Source organism: Aspergillus ambiguus (genome assembly GCF_047715705.1).
Source record: "Aspergillus ambiguus strain CBS 117.58 unplaced genomic scaffold BDV59scaffold_22, whole genome shotgun sequence".
NCBI lineage: Eukaryota > Fungi > Ascomycota > Eurotiomycetes > Eurotiales > Aspergillaceae > Aspergillus > Aspergillus ambiguus.
Window position 1 is genome coordinate 347,457 of NW_027395535.1, and position 23,046 is coordinate 370,502.

Here is a 23,046-nt window from a genome sequence, read left to right on the forward strand (position 1 = left end):
GCCCACGGACGTGTTCTGTCCCAGCCCATCTGTCCTTTCCCACACCAAACCCCCGCCACATCTCCACCCCTCACGTCTACTATCCCTCCTACCGCGACGAAACGACACCATGAACCGCCTCTTCGGTACGAAGAACAATGCTCCCAAGCCAACGCTGGACAGCGCCATCTCCAACGTAAGCAACCCACTGCCCCCGCCTCATGAGCAAGGGCACTGACATCTCCGTCCCCCAGGTGGACAACCGCATCTCCAGCATTGACGTCAAGCTCGCGGCGCTGAACTCCGAACTTTCGACCTACCAATCGAAGATTGCGAAGATGCGAGACGGACCCGGCAAGACCGCGCTCCGACAGAAGGCCCTGAAGGTGCTGCAGCGGCGGAAACAGTACGAGGCGCAGCGCGACCAGCTCTCGCAGCAGTCGTGGAACATGGAGCAGGCCGGGATGATGCAGGACAACCTCAAGAACGTGATGACCACCGTGGACGCCATGAAGACCACCACCAAGACGCTCAAGCAGCAGTACGGCAAGGTTGACATCGACCAGATCGAGCGCATGCAGGACGAGATGGCCGATCTGATGGAGGTCGGCAATGAAATCCAGGAGAGCATCTCGCGCGCCTACGACGTCCCCGAGGATGTGGACGAGGCCGATCTGGACGCCGAGCTCGAGGCCCTGGGCGAGGAAACCATGCTGGAGAGCTCGATGGGCGAGAGTGCCATGCCGAGCTTCATGCAGGATGAAGTGTCGGTGCCGCAGTTCATTGACGAGCCGCCAGAGCAGGGCAAGGTGAAGGAGCCGGCCAGCGGTTTGGGTTAACGATTCATATGATGATGACGGTTTGGAGTTGAGATTCTGGCAGTTTCGGAGTTGGGCCTTTGTTTTAATTGCAGTGTATGGGTTTCGTTTCTATATGCACTACTTATCTATCCGTTTAGCCTATGCACACTTTTATCTAACCATCTACGATTCTTGCCCATCGGTCCGCCGTTCAGTCTGAACCCCCAGCCGAGATAGGCACTCGCCCAGCGAGGCGCGTTTCTCACGGGTGATTGAACGCCTCAAGCCTTGCCGAGTCCAACCAAAACGAGCAAAGCGACATTCATCACGACGATAATTAGCCACACAAGGACTGCGATACCAGCTGTGAGCCAATTGTTTCTTAGTGTTACCGCCTCGGTCCTGTCATCCTCCCCATAGCTATTTCCATCAACGGGAACCGTCATGTAGCGGCTGCGGCAGGTGAAGTAGACGAGGGGTGCAGAAACAAACGGAAGGATAACGCTCAGCACGACTTGGCTAGCGTTGAGCGTCTTGTTCAAGCCCTCCCTTCCTACCGCTGCGGCGATGATGATGCTCGGAATGATGCTGATGGATCGGGTGATAAGTCTGCGAAGCCAAGGCCGGATGCTCCAGTTCAACATGCCCTCGCTCACCATCTGGCCCGCCATGGTGCACACAATCCCCGCCGAGATGCCGGAGAGAAGCAATGCCAACGCAAATATCAACCCCGCGGCGGGGGCAATTGACGAGGAGAGAAGTTTGTGGATGTCCCAGACGTCTGCATCATCGGCATTGGGCGTCCCATAGAGTGAGGCTCCAGCAACGATGAGAATGGCACTGTTTACAAAAAGAGCAAACGTGAAGAGGGACAAGGCCAGCTCGATGATAGAATACTTCATGCAGCCGCGGATCGCGTGAATACTCGGTCGATACTCAACTTCTCCGCCGGTGCTCCCTAAGCAAACTGAAGGATCTACGTAGCCTTGGGTGACGTCAAAATCCTTCAGCCGGGACTGGACGACACCACTTCCGAGGAACATGGAATGAGGCATGACCGTGGCGCCCAGAATCCCGCAGCTTTGGTAGAGGCTGTAAGTAGGATTAGTACGGGAATAGCAGAAGCAGCAGGGTCGGGGCAGCAATCCTCACCCTTTGGATTGCACTATGGCGGACGATGGCAGATATCCCCGAAAGACATTCCCAATCGACTGGTGTTTGATAAGAGACAGCTGGATGCAGAAGCATATCACCACGCCGAGGACCAAGGCCGTGACGAAGAGCTCAAACAAGCGCAGACCCCACATCGCGCCATTGGGTCGGTAGAAGATGAGGATGAAGAGGACATCCGCAAGGGTGATGGCGCATCCAGCCACCAGGGGGATCTTTAGTAACAGGTTCAGAGCGATAGCGGACCCCACAACCTGGACATTATTAAGATGTGGCAAAGCGACGCGGCTGGAAGGCACTCACCTCTGCGATATCCGTAGCAATGATTGCAGCTTCGGCGAATATGTAAAGAATAATGACTAGCCACTTGGGCAGATGTTCTCGACAATTCTCGGCCAGATTCAGACCCGTCACAGTACCCAGCTTGATACACAACGATTGCAAGAAAATAGCAAAGAGATTGGACAAGAGAACGATAAATAATAAAGCGTAGCGAAATTCGGCACCGGCCGCAATGTCCGTCGAGTAGTTTCCGGGGTCAATGTAGGCAACAGCGATCAAGAAGCCGGGGCCGATGAAGCGGGAGAACTTGACGATGGACTGCGCGAGATGCACGAACGGTGAAGACACAAGAGTCATAAAAGAACGGCGAGGTGGTCTACTGTTGCCCCCGGGTGATTCATCCCCGGGGGTCGCAGCGACCACTTCGCCTGGGGTCTTCTTCTCGAACTCTCCTGCATTGTCGTCTGGCTCCGGTGGTTGAGATGGCGTCGCTGAAAGCCCATCCCCCCCGGCTCCTCCCACACTGGAGGCATGACTTCTGTGAACCTTGGAATTGGCGATTCCATTCAGGTCGTTTCGGGTGGTCATGTCTGCATTTAGGGCGGGTGGGTTCTGGTTCCAGCCGGGGTGTTCGAGGGTGTCATCCGTGCGGGAGGGGCAATTCATGGCCAAACTTCGATGGACGATTCGTACGAGAGATTCGTGTGTCGTTCAGTTGATCTTAAGGGGAGCCTGGTGGGCTGGGAGAGAGAGCCAGCGTGTGTGGGGAACCTCACGTTGACGCTACCGGAACTGCCCGATTGTTCTCATCGGAGGGCGATCACCCCTGCCTGGTGAAGTGTACACCTTCGAGATCAGGTCGAAATGGATAGATCACGGCCTCGTGTCTGTTGGCACGTTGCGATTGGAATCCCGACTGCCGCACAGAGATAAGAGGAGGTGAGGATGGAGAGAACCTTGAAGGTTACCATGACGCATTCTCGGGAGATAGCCGAAAACGCCCCATCAGACAGCGCATGAGGTGCGTAGGCAGGAGTTTTCCTCCATGAAGGGAAATATCCAGCACCATGGCGTATGTAGATACCATGAAGATGTGCCCGCCCCCGCGATCCAACAATCGACGTGAGGATCTGCCTTGGCGTGCGGGCAGATCTTGGGTGGCCTCAGGATGGGAAGAGTACAGTGTGGCATCAGTGCAACCACCCGACAGTCAATCTACCGCGAGACCATCCTTGAAATTCTCCGGAGTAAAGAAAGGCAAATAAGAAGGACAGCCATTCCATTATTAGCCTGAAGCAAGCAAATTGCCAAGTATGTGCGTGCCCATCGATCCCATCAATCCATCGCTCGATGAGATCCGCGTTGCCCCCCGCAACGGGCATGACGGCCCTCTGTTTACCTCGCCCTCCTCCACACCGCGATCGTTCATCGCTGTTCTCTCTCTCTCTCTCTCTCTGCTCCCGGCAACGGCCTGGACGGCGCGCTCTAGTCCAGTCTTGAGGCGGAGCACGATGCATGCTGGCCCTCTTCAAATGTCTGGTATGTCCTCCAGTCATTAACCCTCTTCTTCTCTTCTCACCTCTCTTCTCTCCCTCCCCATCTGTCAATGTCTTTGGCTTCCTCCAGGGACCTCGTCTCGTTCTCTGGCTTCTCTTAATCCATTTGCTGTCTCTTCTTTTCTCCCTCCGCTTCCTTGCATCGGTTGTCGTTGCATCGAGCACTTCTCACCGTACGCCTTCCTGTGTCTGCCCGTCTCCATGCTTGCCTGTATCCCATGTCTCACTGCTCGACTTCCCGACCTGCTCACTAACGTTCCCTCCTAGTTTCAGGTTAAAGGCTTCGAGATGGCTCCCAACATGCAAGCTCCCGCTATATTCGATGACGCTACCCGACTGCCTCCCAAGCCCTCCGTCTTCAAAGCCTTCCTGTCTTCCTCAAAAGCCCATCGGAGAAACCTCTCCACCGATGATGCCGTCTCCTCCAAGACGTCCCATAAGAGCCAACCTTCGGAGAGCTCTTCCATATCTCCCATCGATCAAGCCTACGCGGCCTTGAGCCAACAACAGCCTCTGGCGGAGATCGCCCCTAACCGCGACGGTCCATACCCTCCTTCCCAGCAGAAGAAAAGCGGTTTACACAAAAAGACCAAAAGTGCCGTCTCCCTCAAATCCTTGAGAAACTATATGGAGCGGAAAGATCAAAAACCAGACGAACCCACACAGGAGTCCGCCGACTTGAAGCCCAAAAAGGCCAAGTCAGCCAACAGTCTCTCCGCAATCCTGAAACGATCCCAACGAGGGAGAAAAGGTGAAGAGTCCAAGAATAGTCGTGACAAGGAAAATCGCAGTCCAACCGACCTTGTCGAACATATGCCCTCTCCCCTTTGGGCTCCGTACAGGCCAGAGCCTTTCCGCGATCAGCAACCCTCGCCATATTCTCACAGCAGACGCAGAACCCTGCAGGAAGAGGTTTCTCTCTATACTCCTAAGGGATACGGTCCGGAAAAGCAACGGAATTTCTATGACTACCACCAGCCTTCCCTCACAAACCGGTCTCCGCCCAAGCCCCGGCCAAAGTCCGACATCTTCTCGGGCAATCGGAAAGTAAAAGATTTCTTCGGGCCCCTGCAGAATATCTCTCTGGAAAGACTCTCTATTGTGGACCAGCCCGACGCTTCTTCATCAAAGTCGCGAGGACGATCTCAAGACACGTCGAAACCGGAGCCCCGGCGAGAGCCTGAGCAGAGACCGGAGGAGAGCCCGAAGAGGGTCTCCCGCGTCCAAGCCGCCATTTCGGCATTCAATGCAAAGGAAAGAGAGGCCGAGTTGCAGAAAAAGCTGAACTCTAAGGATCTCGAGAGCGAGTTTGAAAAGCTTCTGGTCAGTACCCCCAATCGCTGCAAATCCGACAGAGCCTGGGGCTAACAACGTAACAGGATGCGCGAAACATCCCTCATAACATGAGAGATAAGATGCGATCGCTGGATACGAACATCAAGGCTGATTTCATTCAAAAGGATCGAGCAGAGAGCAATACTCCTCTCAGCGCGGGCCCAACTGCGTCTACCTTTGCAAATGACACTACGGGGCGCCGTGGGCGCCGGAATGACCAGAAAGATGACCAACAGAGCCACGATGGGAAAGGCTCCCGCTCCCGGTCCAGGAGTCGCGGTTTTACATTTTCCAAGCGCACCTCCTCTCCGACGAAGAAGCAGCGGTCTGAGATTGGGGTCTCTTATCGGCGTCCAAAATCGGTTGATCTCTCCCAACCTGCCGGCCTCTCAAAAATATTGACACCCTCAACGTCGACGACATCTCTCTCTACGACCGCCTGCCGTGACACTGCTGCTGATCCTTCTGATTTCGTTCATTATCTGAGAGAGATCCAGAAACCGGAGATGATCGAAATAGGCAAGATGCATAAGCTTAGACTCCTCCTGCGAAACGAGACTGTCAGCTGGGTTGACGCTTTCATCGCAGATGGGGGGATGGATGAGATTGTCCAGTTGATCTATAGGATCATGAAGGTGGAATGGAGGTATGTCTTAAATGAGTGGTCACAAGAGGATACCCGCTTACACACCCCCAGGGAAGAGCACGAGGATAACCTACTCCATGAGACCTTGTTGTGCTTGAAGGGACTCTGCACAACGTCGACGGCGTTACAGAGCCTCACCGCTATCGAAAAAGAACTCTTCCCAGCGCTGCTCCAGATGTTGTTTGATGAGGAAAGGAAAGGTCCAAGCGAGTTTACTACACGCAGTATCATCATCAACCTCATATTCACCCAGCTCTCCTTCGCAACGTCAAACGAGGATGCAGCCACCCGTGCGGTTCGAATTCTATCCTACTTGCGGGACCCATCACCACCAGAAGAGAATCAACCGTTGACGTTTATTGCCAATATTTACCAATCGCGGCCGTACCGCGTGTGGTGCAAAGAAGTCACCAACGTAACCAAAGAAGTGTTCTGGATCTTCCTGCATCACTTGAATGTGATCCCAATCGTGAAGAACGAAATGTCCACTTCAGAGTCCTTCCGAGACCGTCATTTCCCGGCACCCAGACCTCCAGTTCCGGCTGCACCTTATGTCGGTGGAGTCGAATGGGACGCCACTAATTACCTCGCTGCTCACCTGGATCTTTTGAACGGTTTGATAGCGTCCCTTCCGTCAGCTGAGGAGCGTAACCAACTGCGAACGGAGCTCAGAGCTTCCGGGTTCGAGAAGGTCATGGGCGGGAGTTTGCGGACCTGCAAGGAAAAATTCTACGGCTCCGTCCATGATTGTCTGAGGACATGGGTCGCCGCCGCTGTAGAAGACGGATGGCCCTTCTCAGCAGTGCGTGAAGGGCCACCGCGCCAGCAGTCCCCAACCAAGTCGCCGGTCAAAGCTGGTGGAAGTCCTAAAAAAGGGCTTCTTGACGAAAGACCTCCCAGGTTAGAGCTTGCACTGGACCCTCCCGCTCCAGCTAACAAGCGCGTGTCTCGAAGCGAAGATGTTGGCAATTGGCTGTAACTGGGTTCAGCTGAGCCTCTCGAAACAGTTCTTCTCGTGGCGCTTCCTTCTTACTACATGTTTTCCTACTTCATTTTCACCACTCACGTGCGTTTTTCAACAGTCTTGGGATATTCCGGTCGTGGGGCGTTGGTTTCTGGGCGTTTTTAGGGTGCATTTATCCGTTGCCTAAAAGGCATGGCGAGATGATTTAATGAAGGAATGGGCCCCTTACACGACGTGATTTGACATTATTGCAGGTGCATGACAGACAGCGATTCTTTTCCTTTGCACGTTGACCCGCCGTGCCGGGGCTCCGCCTTCCTTGACACGATGAATGAATTGATGTTCCACTGTGTAGTTAACCAGACCAAGCAAGTGATATAACTCATGGATTGCCAGTGCTGTCGTCCCTACAGACACTAGGATGGTAGTGTACAGTATGCACCAACCGAGGGACTGCCCTCTGATATCATATATTTCTTACCAATAAGAACTCCGCATGCATGAGACCCCGTTAGGGGGTAGAATAGGTACAGGTACAGGTACAGGGTTGAGCAAGGTTGTCCGGTCACTCCTTCCGACTGTCGTCCGATTTCGTGACGGGTCGCGGCGGGGCCGGGGTGGAAAACGCGTCTTTGACGCCGGTAAAGAAGGTCCTTCGAATCTGCGACAGCATTCACGTCAGTCATTGACTTATGACCCGTCGTCGTCGCATCCCTCACGATCAGAGACACTCACCTCGTCGAAGGGACTTCCCCTCTCATCCCACTCCATGAAGAGTAACGCATATATGAGGACGACTGATCGGCAAAGCATAACAATTAGCACACGGCGTCATCGTACCGAGGGACACCACAGAGTCTTACATCCGATGGCGGTCCACTGGATCAACTTGGTGGCCTTGGTCCACTTCGGGCGGGCGAATTTGAGCGCCGCACGTCGCCGGTATTTGCGCTCGAGACGAAACTGGTGTTTCGGCGACAGCTTGGACATATCCGGGGGCCATTGGCGCTTGGGTTTATACGGGCTGTAGTATTCGCCGTCTGCGGATGGGTGGTCGGTCGTGTTGGCGTTGTTGGAGCTTAGACGGAATGGGGAGGAGAGGGCGATAGATGTGTGGGAGAAGGGTCGGGTCGGAGTTGGAGATGAGGAAGACTGTTTGTATGAAGTTAAACGTCTGTTTTGGCTTTGGGTGTTTGGTGCGCTTTGGAGAAACGTACATGCGGCGCCTGGAGGGACGTCCGGGAAGTCCATGAGGGTGTGAACCGGGATGCGGTCGCCGCGGACGAAAGGAGGGACGAGGCCCTCCGCGGGAGGAGTGATTTGTACATTTGACCGGATTTCTCAGGGGAAGAGGCGTGTCTTTGGTCTTTGGTGGTTAGCTTTGGATGAATTGAGAGGCGGATTGGATGGAGCGCGGAGAAAATGCTTCCCCGGAGGAGGCTGCAATTCCGCTGCCAAGACCACCTTGGTTCCGCTCTGATCAAGCACTACGATTACCTTAACTTAGATGGCTCTTGATCACTTAGAATGGGTGATATATGTTGGTGATCTACGGTCACTTTGCGCGGTTGGGTTTGAGGATGTTCTAGCAATGTTCCAGGCAGATATACACCCCCCGACCAGAGGTTGAGTGACCTACGAAGTATATGTTTCCACAATGTATACCAATTCTGGCGAGCAAATCTTCTTGCCAGAGTCAACCCTCGGTCGAATATACCGAGTGACATACAACCCTACTGCCGTGAAGATGCATACGCTGTACAAAGGACAAGGGCAATCTGACCAGAGCAAACCCTGCGTCATTATCACAAGACTCCCATTCGGGATGACGACCATTTCTTCACATGAAATCGCCAGCCAATCGGGGGATCCCGTGACTTCCTCTTCTGGACCGGAACAACAATGATGCGGGAGCCTCGGTACTTTCACAGGACTGGGGGGCCACCCATTATTTATTACTGACAACATCGTCTCCACGGGGTTAACTTCTCCAGACCATCTTCTGAAAGAATCTCCCTCCTTCCACTCTTTCTACCCTCCTGTATACCCGTTTTCTGTATACCCAAGGGTTATTCATCTCCCTTTCTCACTCATCTTTCTGTCCCTCTTCTATACCCATACCTGACGTCATACCATATTCATCATGTCTTCTGGTGAGTCTTCTAAATGCCAGGAATTATGAATAGATGCTAACCGAGTTGTCTCATAGCTCAGCAACGTCTTACTCAGGTCGCCTCCCATATTGGCAGCCCTAAAGGCAAGGGTGCCGCCGCCATCATTGAGAAGCACCCCGATGACATCGTCGTGACCTGTGCCCTGCGTACCGCCCTCACCAAGGGTGGTAAGGGTGGCTTCAAGGATACTGCCGCCGCTGATATGCTCGCCGGTGTTTTCAAGGGTGTCATCGAGCGTAGTGGCATTGACCCCAAGCTGGTTGATGATGTTGCTGTTGGCTCTGTCCTTGCCCCTGGTGGTGGCGCTACTGAGTTCCGTGCTGCCGCTCTCGTGGCTGGATTCCCCGAGACCTCCGCTGTCAAGAGTCTGAACCGGCAGTGCTCCAGTGGCCTTCAGGCCATTGTGGACATCGCCAATGCTATCAAGTCGGGCATGATCGACGTTGGTATCGGCGCTGGTGTTGAGAGCATGTCCTCCCAGTATGGGTAAGTTTCGAACGACACCATTCCCATCTTTACATGTTCACTGACAATCCGCTAGCCCTGGTGCCGTCACTGAGTTCTCCGACCTCCTTGAAAACCACATGGAGGCCGCCAACTGCAAGGTTCCTATGGGTGTCCTCTCCGAGCAGATGGCCAAGGACCGCAACGTCACCCGTGCTTCCCAGGACGCCTTCGCTGCGGCGTCCTACCAGAAGGCCATCAAGGCCCAGAAGGCCGGCCTGTTCAACGAGGAGATCTACCCCCTCGAGGTCAAGTGGACCGACCCCAAGTCCGGCGAGGAGAAGACCATAACCGTGAAGGCCGACGACGGCATCCGCGAGGGCATCACCCCCGAGTCTCTCGGCAAGATCCGTCCCGCTTTTGCCAAGGACGGCTCCATCCACGCCGGTAACGCCTCTCAGATCTCTGACGGCGCTGCTGCTGTCCTCCTGATGAAGCGCTCGACCGCCGAGCGTCTCGGCCAGAAGATCCTGGGCAAGTACGTCGCGGCCAGCGTGGTGGGCGTGAAGCCCCTCCTCATGGGTGTTGGCCCCTGGAAGGCCATTCCCGTGGCCCTCGAGAAGGCCGGCATCACCAAGGATGACGTGGACATCTATGAGATCAACGAGGCCTTTGCCTCGCAGTGCGTGTGGTGTGTCAACGAGCTGGGACTGCCCCATGAGAAGATCAACCCCAAGGGCGGTGCCATCGCCTTCGGTCACCCGCTTGGCTGCACCGGTGCCCGTCAGATCAGCACGCTGATGACGGAGCTTCAACGCACCAACAAGAAGATTGGTGTCACTAGCATGTGTGTGGGTACCGGTATGGGTATGGCCGCCGTCTGGGTTCGCGAGTAAGCGACGACCGCGGGGGTTTAAAAAATTCTTTCGTTTGTCTGTCTTATCTATCTCCTTTTTATCTTTGTGTGTACAGCGATCTTATACACGGGGCGGTGTTCAATTGTATTGCATACTCGTCAGAATATCAGAGGGAGCCAGAGGCTGTTGCTCCCAGTGAGAAGATATCTCTCTTACGCCGTACGATTAGGACAAAGTAGGATAACGTAGTCCATAAGCTCCGATCTGATTAACATTCGTCGACCCAGTCAACGGGTCTAAATCTTAGTCCGGAACTGCTTGAAAGCATCAAATACATTCATGCCTTGGCTCACTGCCTCCTTTACCTTGTCATCCATCGCCACCAGTTTGGGCATGGCCTCCAAGACGGGGTCTAAAAGATCGCGCGGGATGGTGACGACGCCTTCCAGCGGATCACAGAAGATAATATCGCCCTAGGTAAGCAGAAAAATTAGCAAAGAAGGGTAAGCAGGTGACAAACTGGACGCAAACCATACCGGAGACACCGTCACCCCACCAAGGGAGACCGGCACGTTTCGCACGCCGGGTTTCGCTTCAGCGCCAGTACCGACGGTTGACGTTCCACGCGCCCAGACCTATCGTGCCATCATTAGCCCAGCGATACGCTGAAAAACACGGACCGAATCTACGCACCGGAAGCTGACACTCGTTGAGCTCGGCGAGGTCGCGCACGCGACCATTCACGACAGCGCCCTTGACGCCGAGCGTCTTCATCCGCACCGCCATGATCCCCCCGAGGACAGCGCAGTGCTGGCCGGCGGGCTGCTCGATCACGGCGACGGTGCCGGGCTCGGCCCAGTCCACCCAATGGGTGCCAGCAGGAAAGCCGTGGGATTCAGCGGGGGATGCAAGCTCCGGGATGGGGTCATTCTTGGGGATGAATTTGACGGTCGATGCGGGCGCGATGATTTTGGGCTGGGTGGTGTTTCGCCCGATGGTGGGAGAGTAGGGGGCTGTAAGGGGTGGTTAGGAGGTTATTCAGCTTACGAGGGGGGCCGCGTTACCAAAGTCCGCAAGATGGCCTGCTCGTGGGGCGCTGCCTTCGGGGGTCTTTTGTAGTTTGAGGAGGGCGTCGGATATCTGTATGGGCGTGGACTTAGTTGAGCCATGCTTGTTGGATGTGGTGCTCAGGAGCTCGTACGTCACATGCGGAGAAGCCCTGCAGGGCGTTCAGCTTCTCTTGGAGGGAGGTCGTCATGGTGCGTGCTGAGAATCGGTTCAGAGGGGGACAAAGGAGCTTGCTACGGGGTAGGAGACCGCAGGAGGTTCGGAGAGCTCGAGGGATTGTTCTGGACAGGATATCCATGCATGTAATATAATATGGTTCTCGGTTGGCGATGCGGGGAGGTTCCGAGTACTGGCGGGATGTTGATACAATGGTGTAGTATAGGAAAGTTGGAAAGTTCGAGATTATTATATTGCAGTACGTAGTTGATAAGATCGATAATGAGCACGACCGAAGTCTCCCGTAAGACATGCACATAACCGAGGATGCACGAGGTTGACATCATCCCCAGGAACGGGTGGAGCGCCACCGATGGATAGACGTCTTACTGCACTATCCCGATGCAGCTCTGTTAGCCATGGAACCTATATCAGTCTTCAATCATATAGTCTGTTTGTGATGGAAGGAGAAAATACTGATTTTCTTCTTTTTATCAAATTGTGCTAGATATTCTATATTCCAGACGGAGGTTGCTTTCTTCTGAATTGTCTTCTGTTCCCCTTTCCTGTAATAACTTAATGATGTAGATCATCTACGCATGAGCGTGGCCAGCTACAATACATATCATATATTCAAAGTCATTTGTTACCACTTAAACTTGTCGACAAACTTATATGCTAGCTGGTTAGTGAATAGTTAGTTAACTAGGATGTCCCTGTTAGTCATCCTCTTGTGCCCCGCGGGATCTTTCATTGGCCACCGGATAATATCCGGCCAACACGAGCAGGAACCGAGGGTCAAATCTGGACTCACGCTTACCAATGACTATATAATCAAGATCACCGACTACCTTACATCCTGTTGACCTTATTCTCACCTCCTGCTTGGTGTCGAGATCCACGACGAGACTACCTACTATGCCCAAGACCCCTACCACCTTCACTTCAGATCAATTGGAGCTGTACCTCCAGCGCATCCAATATGCAGACGACGCCACCGGCGCGGTCAGCTCCCGCCTGGAGCGTCTCCAAAATTCCGTCAAGCAAGATCCCCTGGCAGCTCTAACAGAACTGCAACGACGGCATCTGGGAGCCATTCCCTGGGGAAATTCGGCACTGCATTATTCCAACCACCATACGATCTCAACCCACCCCTCCTGTGTCTTTGAAAAGTTAGTCGTCCGTCGTCTCGATGGCTACTGTATGGAGAATACCAATCTCCTCTACGTGGTTCTGCGTACTCTAGGCTATCAGGTCTACCCGACAGGAGGCCGAGTCAGTTGTGCACTCGCCTCGGGCAACCCGGCGGATGAGGGCTATGTGTCTCTGTAGGTATCGCCTCGTTTTCACCCCGGTAGAGCTGGAGTTGGGAAATGACTGGTGGACTAACTGGGCCATGTAGGAGTCATATGGTTCTTATTGTGACCATAACCGGTCAAAAATACATGGTATGTCTTTGGTAACGACCAAAGTGCAGCAGGTTCTAACCGTGATGAAAAATGGCAGGTCGACGTTGGGTTTGGCCGCAACGGACCTACCTGTCCGTTACCACTGATAGAGAACGCTTCTGCGACGTTAATCACTCCTAGCGAGATGCGCTTGATCAAAACCAGCCTTGCTGAGTCTGTGGACCAGACGCAGAAGTTCTGGGTTTACCAGGCCCGGAGCAACCCTGGGAGTCCTTGGGGCCCCAATTACTCATTCTCCGAGATGGAGTTCCTGCCGCAGGATTTCAGCATGATGAACTTTGCCACAAGCAAGAACCCATCAAGCTGGTTCACACAGCGGCTAGTATGCACTCGCGTAATCTTGAGCGAAGCCGCCGAACCTGTGGGGATCTACATCATGTCTGGTACAGAGGTCAAAAAGATACTCCGCGGGGAGTCCGAAGTCGTTGCGACGCTGAACACGGAAGAAGATAGAGTCCGTGCGATGGCTGAGTACTTTGGCATGCATTTTCATGAACACGAAGTCGAGGGGATCCGCGGGCTACCCTCTCAGATCAGATAGTTTGCGACCTTCTGCCGATCAGAACATAGTATATAGTATATGTAAAAGCATAGAATGTTTCCCTTTCTTTCTGATGAATCAAGCGTGGATATTTATCTAAAGAAACTGTAGGCGAACAAATAATAAGAGACGTAATAGACACATTGAGCCGGACTTAGAAGATCCGTTTTTCGAGCTAGAACAGCAGTCAGCGTTTAACTCTACAGGTATTAGATGGCAGTCGAGTGGTCTAACCTTCCATGGATTGCTGACTTCGAAGCCCTTGGGCGCTTCGGCATTGGCGGACTGGCCTCGGGGGGTCCCTGTGATTCTCAAATCCCTCTCCATCACTGTCGGTGTTGGTTTATAAGTTAGCGAGTGATTTCTTCGGTTGCAGCGGGTATTTCGGGGCGGATTGTTCGGTTCATCACATACTTTGCTGGGGGATGGTTAGCCAGATGATCCATTCGTTTCAGGTACACCACCAGGAAACTTACTCTATCCCACAGATCCCGGTTCCAACGCGCCTTCTTTCCGTCGTTCGAGAAGTACTTCACGGCAGTGAGACCAACGCCGGTGACACCGAACATCTGCATCAAAGACCCATTGTCAGCGAAGGCATTCGTCGGGTGAGAAACAGGAGTCGCACGGTGATCATGATCCCATAGGGGAGCAGGGCCTCGAAAGGAACACCCATCTTGAGCAATTGAATGAGTTCGAATGGAAGGTGGATAATACAAAGGGAGAACAGCCGGGTCGTGAGGACAGAGGGGGAAGGGTGATGTTTCTGGTGGCCGCGGGAATCCGCCGTTCGTCGAGGTCTGGAGGCTGACCTAAACCGGTTTAGCGGGGTCGGGGGGTTCCAGCCGGCTGAGTCAGCGGCGGCCGTCTATCAACCTCACGGGTAGGAGAAGGGGCAAAGGTCGCCGCTGGTCGCTCTCGATGCTCAATAGTCCTTCGCACGGCGCCTCCACTGGTCATCGACGCGTGGGATCCCGTTCTGATTAGTGTGCCTGGCCCGCTGGTCTGTGCTGTACGGCCTCCATCGCCTTATTCTACGCGTTGTTTGCCATTCTCGTCTCGAGACCCGTCATTCTAGCTTTCCCAGCTGGTGTGTTTTCCCCGTTGTTTTCCCTTTGGCTGATGTTGCATTCTGGATCGCTAACTACTGTTCCATCTGCCGCAGTGTCATCCGATTGCGCGGTCGTTGTTGGATCATCTGCCGCCGCAGGGCCTCTGTTCTGTGTCCCCGATGCCCGTTACATGCGCCGCCAGATGATCATCTGCCGTAGCGGGGAGCCAGAATAGCCTCAACTGTCGGGCTACTTTCCACCACGTCGACCCCAACCCTTGCAAGGCGAATACATTCCTTCAAACTGGCGACTTCAGTGACATATACGATGCCGGCGACCGTCGCGCCGGCCAACGAAGATACGGAAATGAGACCCCCCGCTGATGCGGTTGACAGTGATCAGGATGCCGAAGGAGAGGAAGAAACCGATCTCTATCAGATGGACCAGCAGCTCCAGGATGCGGTGCACAGAGCATACTCTGGGGAAGTAGCTGAAGAGGCGGCAAATGCTGCCAACGATGAGGACCTGGACGCTGAAGGGGAACCGGACACCGAACTGGGCCTGATTGGGGAAACTGTGGACGCGGAACCGGTCGGCGCCGTGAAACTACCGGATGACGCCCCAGCCGTTGATAATGAAGATGCGGATGCCGACCCGGTCTTTGAAAGCCACAGCGATAGCGAACAGGAGGCATCCGGTTCCTCATCAAGCAGTGGAGAGTCAGATGAGGAGTGGGAGGGGGAGAGTAACGACCGGGAAGATGCAGAGGCCGATAACAACACTGTTCGTGGTAACTGCATGTGAGTACCCTTCATCTCGCCGAATCATGCGCCATCTCCTGCTCCCTGCTTTTCTTTGGCTCATTTGTACCAAACCGCGCTTAATTCCCTGTGTTGCGGAATGCTGACTTGGTCGACTATAGATTCTGCGGTCAGGATGAAGACAATGATCCAAGCGAGGAATATGAAGAGTACCTGACATGTGCGGTCTGCGGCGATCACTGTAGGTTGCCGCCCCATAAACCAATGGCTTAGCAAACCCTAGAATCTCGTGATGCTGACTCAACACCCAAACAGCCCATCGGCAATGTGCTCGTGAACAGGATGCATTGAACGAAGTGGACGGTAGGTGTCTATCCTTACCAGTCGGACGGGATCATTTCTCTTTGACCTTGCGCTGATTTAGTTCCAGAGGCAAATCCATGGAGATGTCCCACTTGTGAGAGAGAAAAGCTAGAACCCAGTCCGGCAGACACAAGCTCCTCACAACGAAAATCTCTCCAAAAGAACATGCAAAAGGAGCTTCGTCCAGCACACACTGGAGACGAAAGGTCTGGTTTCCACTCCATCTTCAACACCATAGATCCCGAAGAAGATCTCCTAAACAGCTCACGATCCCTGCGGAAAAGGAAAACTTTATCTGCAGATATACAAGAGTCAACTCCCATGCTTCGCAAACGCCAGAGACAGACACCTCTGCGTTCTGAGCGGGGTGGCTCCGGGGATCAAATAGGCGACCCAACGGACCCTTCGTCGCCTGTGCGGACGCGTTCTCGTCGCACTCGTGGGGGCGAAAAGGAAAATTGCCGGGTAGTGCTAAAGCAGTTTGGAAGGCTTGTACTGGGTTTCCAGCTCAACGAAACCAAAATGTCCAAGATCCTTAATTCGCGCTCCCGACCATTACCAACCAGGAACAACAAGAAGATGCCAAAACCGCCAACTCCCGTGGTTCGCGATGCTCCCGCTCATTTTGCCCCTATCACGCCCGCAACATACATATCTCCGTTTTACTCCTTCCATGACCGGGAGACCGATGACACCAAATCCAAGCCGTACGGTGGCATTCTATCCGAAGCTGATGCAGATACCTCGAAGACCCTACCGTTGCATGCTGATCGGGAAAAATTCGAGATAGCCCGGCAGAAAGCAGAGGAGGAATGGCAAAGGCGAGTTATGGAGGCTGAAAGTGGCGGAGAGTCCATCCAGCACGCATCCCAGAAGGTTTCCGGACCCCCGTCTCGAATTAAGTACATCAATTTCGGTGGCTACGAAATCGAGACTTGGTATGCAGCGCCATACCCTGAAGAATATAGTCGCAATCGCGTGCTATACATTTGCGAATTTTGTCTGAAATACATGAACTCGGACTATGTGGCGTGGCGGCATAAGCTCAAGTGCCCCGCGAAACACCCCCCAGGAGATGAAATCTACCGCGATGGATCAATTTCAATTTTCGAGGTCGATGGACGCAAGAATCCTGTTTACTGCCAAAACCTGTGCTTGCTCGCCAAGCTGTTCCTGGGCTCCAAGACCCTCTATTATGATGTCGAACCCTTCCTCTTTTACGTTATGACCGAGTTCGACGACTTGGGCTGCCATTTTGTTGGATATTTCAGCAAAGAGAAACGACCAAGTTCCGCGAATAACGTCTCCTGCATTCTCACTCTGCCCATTCACCAACGGAAGGGCTACGGAAACCTCCTCATCGACTTCTCCTACCTCCTCACACGCATAGAAGGGAAAACTGGTTCTCCAGAAAAGCCTCTCTCAGACATGGGTCTGGTTTCCTACCGAAATTACTGGAGGCTTATTCTGTCATATCAGCTTCGGGATCAGAAAACACCAGTCAGCATTGCCGAGCTTTCGGAACGAACTGGAATGACAGCAGACGATATCGTATCCGGTCTTGAAGCCGTACGAGCCCTTGTTCGCGATCCGGTGACCAAAACGTATGCATTACGCCTGGACTATAAATACTTTGAAGAGTGCATTCAGGGCTGGGAAAGCAAAGGCTATGTGACGCTCAATCCTGATGCTTTGGTCTGGACCCCATATATTATGGGACGCAGCAACCAGTCGCAGTTTGACCGGGCACCACTCCATACTGTCGCCCCACGTGAGGGGATGGAGGATGAAGATGAAGAAGATGTAAAAGAGTCTAGCAACGACGAGGAACTGCAAGACCCTGGAGAGTCGAGGGCGAATGGTCATGGTCGACTGACGGTCAATGGCACCGGCAATGATGAATCGGATGGAATCCCCCACGAGGCTGCTGGGCCTCCTTCTACGGACCTCCTTACGAATGTGCATGGCTTCCGTCACCAAACCGAGTCGACTGCAGCCACTGAACCAAATCCTACCACTGATGTTCCTGCCTGGCGCTTTGAAATTTACCCGCCTGTCCAAGCACCTGTCCTCAAACGAAAACCTGGTCGGCCATTTGGTAGTAAATCTGCGCACACCAAAAACGTTTCAATGACCCCCACAACAGCGAGAACCAGTGGCCGGAACACGCCAAGACGGTCATCCACGCTGGCTTCTGTGACGCCGACGGCGAATCCTCCAAGCGTAAGACGTGGCCGAAGCGCCATGTCGACAGATTCGCCCGCCATGGAGGCGACGAGCAACGGTGCGGATGCGGATCAGATCGGTCCTCTGGATGACACGGGACTTGCCGGAGCCGAACAACCACAGAATAGGGAGTCTGAGATGATAAATGAAGGCGAAACCAAGGCCGACACCGTCGAGGGTGTTACGGATCTCAACAACGCTACGGGCAATTACCAAACCCCCGACGGGGACCATGAAATGACGACGGCCCCTGTCGCGGAGCAACTCACTCCATCAAAGGAGAATGGTGCCGAGAATGCGGCAAAGCTATCCCGGTCCATGAACGAGAAATCTCTTGTGGAAAAGGTACATTTCATTGTTCCAGCGGATGATCGTGATGTTACGAACCATGAGAATGCCGTCGGGGATAAACCCGTGGAGGTGAATGGAACCGATGTCGATGGAGACACGGTGATGGGTTCTTGATGTCTGGCTTGAGACCAGAAATAGAGTGGAGGAAGACAGCTACCTACTGCTTTTGCTTGGCACTTACGACGTTATCTTCTTGCCCCACGGATAAACCATTTTGTTCACCATCTTCGATTCGACACGTCGACTGTTCTTAATGTTACTTACTATCAAGCAAGGAGTGGGTGAGGATTTTTGGAGTTTGGCTGTTATCGTTGTTACAAATCGGCTTGCACGCAAGCTTATTCGATTGCGGGTTTCTTTTTTCTTCCCTCCTACGGTGTAGTCTAGGTTTTGGGTTCAGCGCGAAGGCTCTATGCTTTTCTCTCTATGTTCACATTTCACTGTAATCCAGGTAGTCTATAATGTTGACGGATATGAACTATGACCAGTACCCTAGTTTCCGTTGTGAGCAATGACACAACAGCTACAGTCCTGGTTGCTTCGACTGACGGAGCCACTGGCATCATTATTATGCTTTGGTGGTGTGTTGAGGGGTCTTGTGACTGGATTGGCAGGAACAACCCCGAGGCCATCCATGGATGGCCGTGCCATAGCCTTCGTAACCCTCGGCGTCACTTGACATCGGAGTTCTCTGATCCTGATGCTGGAGGAGTACGGAGTGTAGCAGGGAAGTTAGGTCTAGACTCGACACGTGATGACAGCACTAGAGGTCAAGCTGGTTCAATCGGGTTAGGTGCATAGTAGATTCCAGCAGGGCCTGGTTGATCTTCTATGCTTCGAACTCTAATTTTTGATTTCGCCCGGATATATCGCGCATTGCTCTGTCCGACGCAGTCGTCGTGGATGGGATCTTCCCTTGCATAAGGATCAATGAATTATCTGTGCGTCGTCGATAACGTGTTGGCTCCCGGCGCTCGATGTATCAATTCTGCCGGGAGGGTGTGGATGGGTCATCTCGTTAACGCTGGGGCTTGACCGGGATGCTATGCGCGAGCGACGATCGCAGCCGTCGGTATCTTCCCTTTGCAGTTTTAGTCTTGTCTGTACGTACATTACGGAAGGTAAGGGTACTATGAGCTATAAGGATGACCCGGGTAGTTGCAGGGAGACCAAAACCCGGAAATCAATCAGTTGAGTTGGAAATCCCGGCAGGCGCATACTGTGCACAATGCTGACGCCGTTGGTTGTGTTGGCGATGCGACGATGGGGTTTCCGGGGAAGATGGATGCTACCGACAGTCTTGCAGGTGATTGACACTGGAGGGGAAGAGTGGTCCCGTCGAATACGATATGCAGGCTTCGATGCACACGCGGGCTGCATGGAGCGAGTGGAGCCACGGAAAGCGCGGCAACGGACGAAGATGGTCGATTTTGAGGCTCCTGGTTTGGGTCAGGGATGATCCCAGAGACTGGTAGAGGTACGTATCGACGATTCATGCGTCGTGGATCCTTGGTACTGGGACGGTACTACTGCAAGGCAGAAGAATCGTAAAACAGGAGCCAAATGATACGTCCATGTGGGTGTTGAGATGGCGGTGAGGATTGCTCCTCTTCTTCCCGTAGAATTAACCCCTTTTGACGGCTTCTCCGCCGTTCGCTCTTGGTTGGGTCTAGTTTAGTTTCAGACGACCTACAGGGTTGGGAGGGGGGATGATAAAATACGAATCTGATGCGTCCGGATGGGGCAGAAATTTCTACGGCGTATGTACTGCATACGGAGGCAAGAAAAAGGGGATCGATGGCAGAATTAGATGAGCGTCGGATGACATCGCTCGCAAAGGGATTGTTGATGTCTTCATCATGATCGAGTAAGGTTGGGACTGGCTGGACATGACGGCGGGATCGACAGAGAGGCCAATGGCCCCCTAAACCTTGATGTTGGCAGAGACCATGGAACCGACCCTGTCAAACACACGGAACCCCATCCCCAGGTCCCAAATAAGCATAATCATAGCGTAGACTAGGCGCCTGGGAAAGTCTGGTTCACCATGGAGATAGCCGCTGTCACTGATCCCAGGAAACAAAGGTGGTCTGGTTCCCGGATCTGCTCGAAGACCGCAAGGTTCGCCGAACACTTCATCGTGCATCTCGTCGACCCGCTCCGACGTATGTCGAACGACCAAAGGAGACAGGTGGGAATTTCGAAGGGAAAATATCACCACCCACAGTGGGATTTGGAATTGTGATTTTTTTTTCTTTTTTCCTTAGAAAATAAAAGATTAGAAAGAAGAGAGGAAAATTCTACCTGGCGGAATCCACTGCCCCCCTCTCACACCAAAATCTCGGGGGTTTTTCTCGTCCCTCTCCACTGGAGCATAGGTACCTAGTAACATTACCCCATCTCTTGTTACCAGACGTCCAATGAAGCCATTCCCATCCAATCCGCATCGTCGTGGCTGGAGCCTGGTATGCAGTGGATGTTTCTGGTATTGGCAGAAAGTGGATTTCCGGTATCGTATACAAGCAGCCATTCAGCTCGTCTGTCCCAGGGCGATCAGCTCGTACACCGCGGAAACGTGGCATTACTGGTTTCCCCGTCATGATGCAGGAAATTTTCTGGACGCGCCACAGCCAGGAAAACATCCGGACGGAGGATAACACCGCGCGGTGGAGGAAGTGTTGCAGTCCAACAAGCAATTGTCCCGGATCGTCTTAGACCCATCTCAACAGGCTCTTTTGTCTTCTCCCATCAGTCTTTTTCCTCTGTGTGTCTCCGAATAGGTATACTTGTGCGAAACGCTCGGTTATACTCGAATCCAACTAGACGGACAGGGGACGTGCCCCTCTCAGATTCTATTTTCCTTGTCACCTTGTTCCAGTGCTTCTTCCATCTGCATGTTCTCTGACTGGACTGATCGCCGTCTCTGTTATTACCCTTACAAGTCGCGGCATTTTTTGAAGCCTCCCTTGCATGTTTATCAGCCATATCTCGCGAATCCTCCGTCGGTCGCTTCTGTTAGCCTGAGGAACGCGGTTTCCTCCTTTGCTTTATTGATTTTCCGTTCGTGCCCGAGTTCCGTCCAGCCCTGTACACCGGAAGAAACCGCTGTATCCAACAATGTGATCCCATCCGGAGTCACCACCATGGGAGTGGCTAATGCCCGCTGGTCCGGATGATGCCATTGTGGGTTCCCCATCGCAGAAAGATGCGGCTAGTTGCAGGGTACCCTCTGCGGATGAACGCCCAAGGATGTGTATACGTTGAGGGATGCAGCTAGGGGAAGGGATGGCCCAAAGCCGAGGTGCAAAAGTTGGGCAGGGGAAAAAAAAAGAAAAAACCAGGAAAAAAGTGTAATTGTCGCCCGCACTCTTTCTCACAGCATGCTCCGGGATCCTCGAGCGATACGCGGGAGACAGCGTAGTCCACCCAGATGTCCCCAGCCCTCTCCTTGAGTAAGGTTAGCTGCTCATTTCTGAAACCCTGTCCAGACCAGTGAGGAGGAACCATCCACCACCCTTGACGATCTCTTTCCCAGGGCCCTAACTCGTGCATACCAACCGCGCCACAACACACCCCCTCAATCGATGGATCCGCTGCGGAGGAGACAGCCATCCTTGAGGGCATATCTCCTCGTCAGCCCAATCCGCCCCCGCCGAACAGCGATCTGAAAAGCCCGTGTGGAGAACGCAGCCTCAGCGACCTGCATGTCACGATTCTGGTCCAGTCGATGTGATATGTCCACTGAACTAGGTCCGGCAAAGATGCAGCTAAAAAAATAAGTAGGCGCGTCCGCCGGACCTTTTCCCCACGACCGCACTTCACGTTGAAAAAGCCGTCGGCTCCCCACGGCTCTCTCCCTGGAGTTTGTTGCGCGACAGACGTTCGTGGAAAGGAATTTCTCCTCTTTTTTTGCTCTCTAGGAGTAATGTGAGCCCCTGGTTTAATCAGTCCATCTCATCAGTTGACGAGTTCGAGCATTGTGTGCGAAAAAGACGTGGGACCGACGGTTCATCGTCACACGAATCCAAGACAAGGTCCCCGCGGGTCATCCCACTGGAAACGGGCAGATTCGACTCGACTCGATCTGGGTTAGGGTTCGTTGGCAGACAGGAGGAGGAACAAAGCATCGGGAACGTTCATCCCGTGACACAGCCCACGTTAGCCACCTCGTCGCAACTCGAGCCAGTTTGTGCTTGGACCGCCGCCATACGACCGCGAGACGCTTTCGCAGCTCCGCAATCTGGATTCTGTCGGCCCTTTCAACCAGGTTTATCTTCTTCGACGAGGGAGAGGGGTTTACTAACGATACCCCGAGCTCGACGAAGTTGGAGTGGGACCCCGGGAGCCCTGGGTTTCTTGTGCTGACTGTCGGTATCTTCCCTTGGGATCACTCTGCGTGGAACGCGGAACCACGCCTTGGTTTGGCACAAAGAGGGTCTCGCACAGACACAGGTAGGTACGGGGGTATCTGATATCGGGAGAAATCGATCCACTGAAGCATGTCCCATGGTGAGAACGAGACTGACATGATGGGTCAGGAGACGACAAAGGAATCGCCGGGGAAGGGGCGTAAACAAAGGATCTACGGATGAGGGTGGTGCCCTCGGGAGGAACCATCATCAAAGGGACCGCCCCTGACTGCAGGCCCGGTAAGTCGAGGAAGAAAGCCAGTGGACTAGAGACAGAGGGAAAGCACGGAGGACGTCTGGTATCTGACTAATAAGGTACAGAACGAATACACAACGGGCGTACACGCTGTGCCTGGGCTACTAGTACGGGGACATCGGCAGAGACCCTGCGTGGTGGCCCCCCAGATACGGGTCTGATCACTTGCATAACCGGCACCATCTCC

The 23,046-nt window shown here is 53.5% G+C and overlaps 10 protein-coding genes across 10 annotated transcripts; 6 read left to right on the forward strand and 4 right to left on the reverse strand.

Moving 5' to 3' along the window:
• Positions 1–109: 109 nt before the first annotated feature.
• BDV59DRAFT_203180 (putative SNF7 family protein (Cta1)) lies at positions 110–818 on the forward strand (the record flags this gene model as incomplete). Its single annotated transcript, XM_073694216.1, has 2 exons — positions 110–175; positions 234–818. The coding sequence occupies 2 exons, from the start codon at positions 110–112 to the stop codon at positions 816–818; spliced, it is 651 nt and encodes a 216-aa protein (XP_073546682.1).
• A 121-nt stretch (positions 819–939) lies between these two features.
• BDV59DRAFT_60798 (NRAMP family metal ion transporter) lies at positions 940–3,097 on the reverse strand. The gene is made up of 3 exons (XM_073696747.1): positions 2,253–3,097; positions 1,932–2,203; positions 940–1,871 (listed from the first exon to the last, which is right to left on the reverse strand). Exons 1-3 carry the CDS (start codon positions 2,895–2,897, stop codon positions 1,061–1,063), a joined length of 1,728 nt encoding a protein of 575 aa, XP_073546683.1. The 5' UTR covers positions 2,898–3,097; the 3' UTR covers positions 940–1,060.
• Positions 3,098–3,884: 787 nt separating this feature from the next.
• On the forward strand, positions 3,885–6,988 carry BDV59DRAFT_60815 (uncharacterized protein). Its single transcript, XM_073696748.1, has 4 exons — positions 3,885–3,960; positions 4,055–5,110; positions 5,167–5,768; positions 5,820–6,988. Exons 2-4 carry the CDS (start codon positions 4,076–4,078, stop codon positions 6,745–6,747), a joined length of 2,565 nt encoding a protein of 854 aa, XP_073546684.1. The 5' UTR covers positions 3,885–3,960; positions 4,055–4,075; the 3' UTR covers positions 6,748–6,988.
• Positions 6,989–7,061: 73 nt separating this feature from the next.
• On the reverse strand, positions 7,062–8,128 carry BDV59DRAFT_60835 (uncharacterized protein). The gene is made up of 4 exons (XM_073696749.1): positions 7,950–8,128; positions 7,596–7,884; positions 7,468–7,529; positions 7,062–7,393 (listed from the first exon to the last, which is right to left on the reverse strand). The coding sequence occupies exons 1-4, from the start codon at positions 8,058–8,060 to the stop codon at positions 7,298–7,300; spliced, it is 558 nt and encodes a 185-aa protein (XP_073546685.1). The 5' UTR covers positions 8,061–8,128; the 3' UTR covers positions 7,062–7,297.
• Positions 8,129–8,703: 575 nt separating this feature from the next.
• BDV59DRAFT_60855 (3-ketoacyl-coA thiolase peroxisomal A precursor) lies at positions 8,704–10,443 on the forward strand. Its single transcript, XM_073696750.1, has 3 exons — positions 8,704–8,885; positions 8,942–9,392; positions 9,448–10,443. The coding sequence occupies exons 1-3, from the start codon at positions 8,876–8,878 to the stop codon at positions 10,244–10,246; spliced, it is 1,260 nt and encodes a 419-aa protein (XP_073546686.1). The 5' UTR covers positions 8,704–8,875; the 3' UTR covers positions 10,247–10,443.
• A 60-nt stretch (positions 10,444–10,503) lies between these two features.
• On the reverse strand, positions 10,504–11,465 carry BDV59DRAFT_203185 (RraA family protein; the record flags this gene model as incomplete). Its single annotated transcript, XM_073694217.1, has 5 exons — positions 10,504–10,680; positions 10,744–10,842; positions 10,901–11,220; positions 11,272–11,347; positions 11,409–11,465. 5 exons carry the CDS (start codon positions 11,463–11,465, stop codon positions 10,504–10,506), a joined length of 729 nt encoding a protein of 242 aa, XP_073546687.1.
• An 884-nt stretch (positions 11,466–12,349) lies between these two features.
• On the forward strand, positions 12,350–13,441 carry BDV59DRAFT_203186 (arylamine N-acetyltransferase family protein; the record flags this gene model as incomplete). Its single annotated transcript, XM_073694218.1, has 3 exons — positions 12,350–12,759; positions 12,834–12,879; positions 12,938–13,441. 3 exons carry the CDS (start codon positions 12,350–12,352, stop codon positions 13,439–13,441), a joined length of 960 nt encoding a protein of 319 aa, XP_073546688.1.
• Positions 13,442–13,481: 40 nt separating this feature from the next.
• Positions 13,482–14,228, reverse strand: BDV59DRAFT_60874 (NADH dehydrogenase [ubiquinone] 1 alpha subcomplex subunit 1). Its single transcript, XM_073696751.1, has 4 exons — positions 14,070–14,228; positions 13,914–14,010; positions 13,676–13,770; positions 13,482–13,616 (listed from the first exon to the last, which is right to left on the reverse strand). The coding sequence occupies exons 1-4, from the start codon at positions 14,115–14,117 to the stop codon at positions 13,596–13,598; spliced, it is 261 nt and encodes an 86-aa protein (XP_073546689.1). The 5' UTR covers positions 14,118–14,228; the 3' UTR covers positions 13,482–13,595.
• Positions 14,229–14,707: 479 nt separating this feature from the next.
• Positions 14,708–18,491, forward strand: BDV59DRAFT_60891 (putative histone acetyltransferase). The gene is made up of 4 exons (XM_073696752.1): positions 14,708–15,293; positions 15,416–15,495; positions 15,570–15,617; positions 15,685–18,491. Exons 1-4 carry the CDS (start codon positions 14,821–14,823, stop codon positions 18,306–18,308), a joined length of 3,225 nt encoding a protein of 1,074 aa, XP_073546690.1. The 5' UTR covers positions 14,708–14,820; the 3' UTR covers positions 18,309–18,491.
• Positions 18,492–18,668: 177 nt separating this feature from the next.
• On the forward strand, positions 18,669–19,100 carry BDV59DRAFT_181266 (uncharacterized protein). The gene has a single exon (XM_073690203.1). The coding sequence runs from the start codon at positions 18,675–18,677 to the stop codon at positions 18,993–18,995; it is 321 nt and encodes a 106-aa protein (XP_073546691.1). The 5' UTR covers positions 18,669–18,674; the 3' UTR covers positions 18,996–19,100.
• Positions 19,101–23,046: the final 3,946 nt, after the last annotated feature.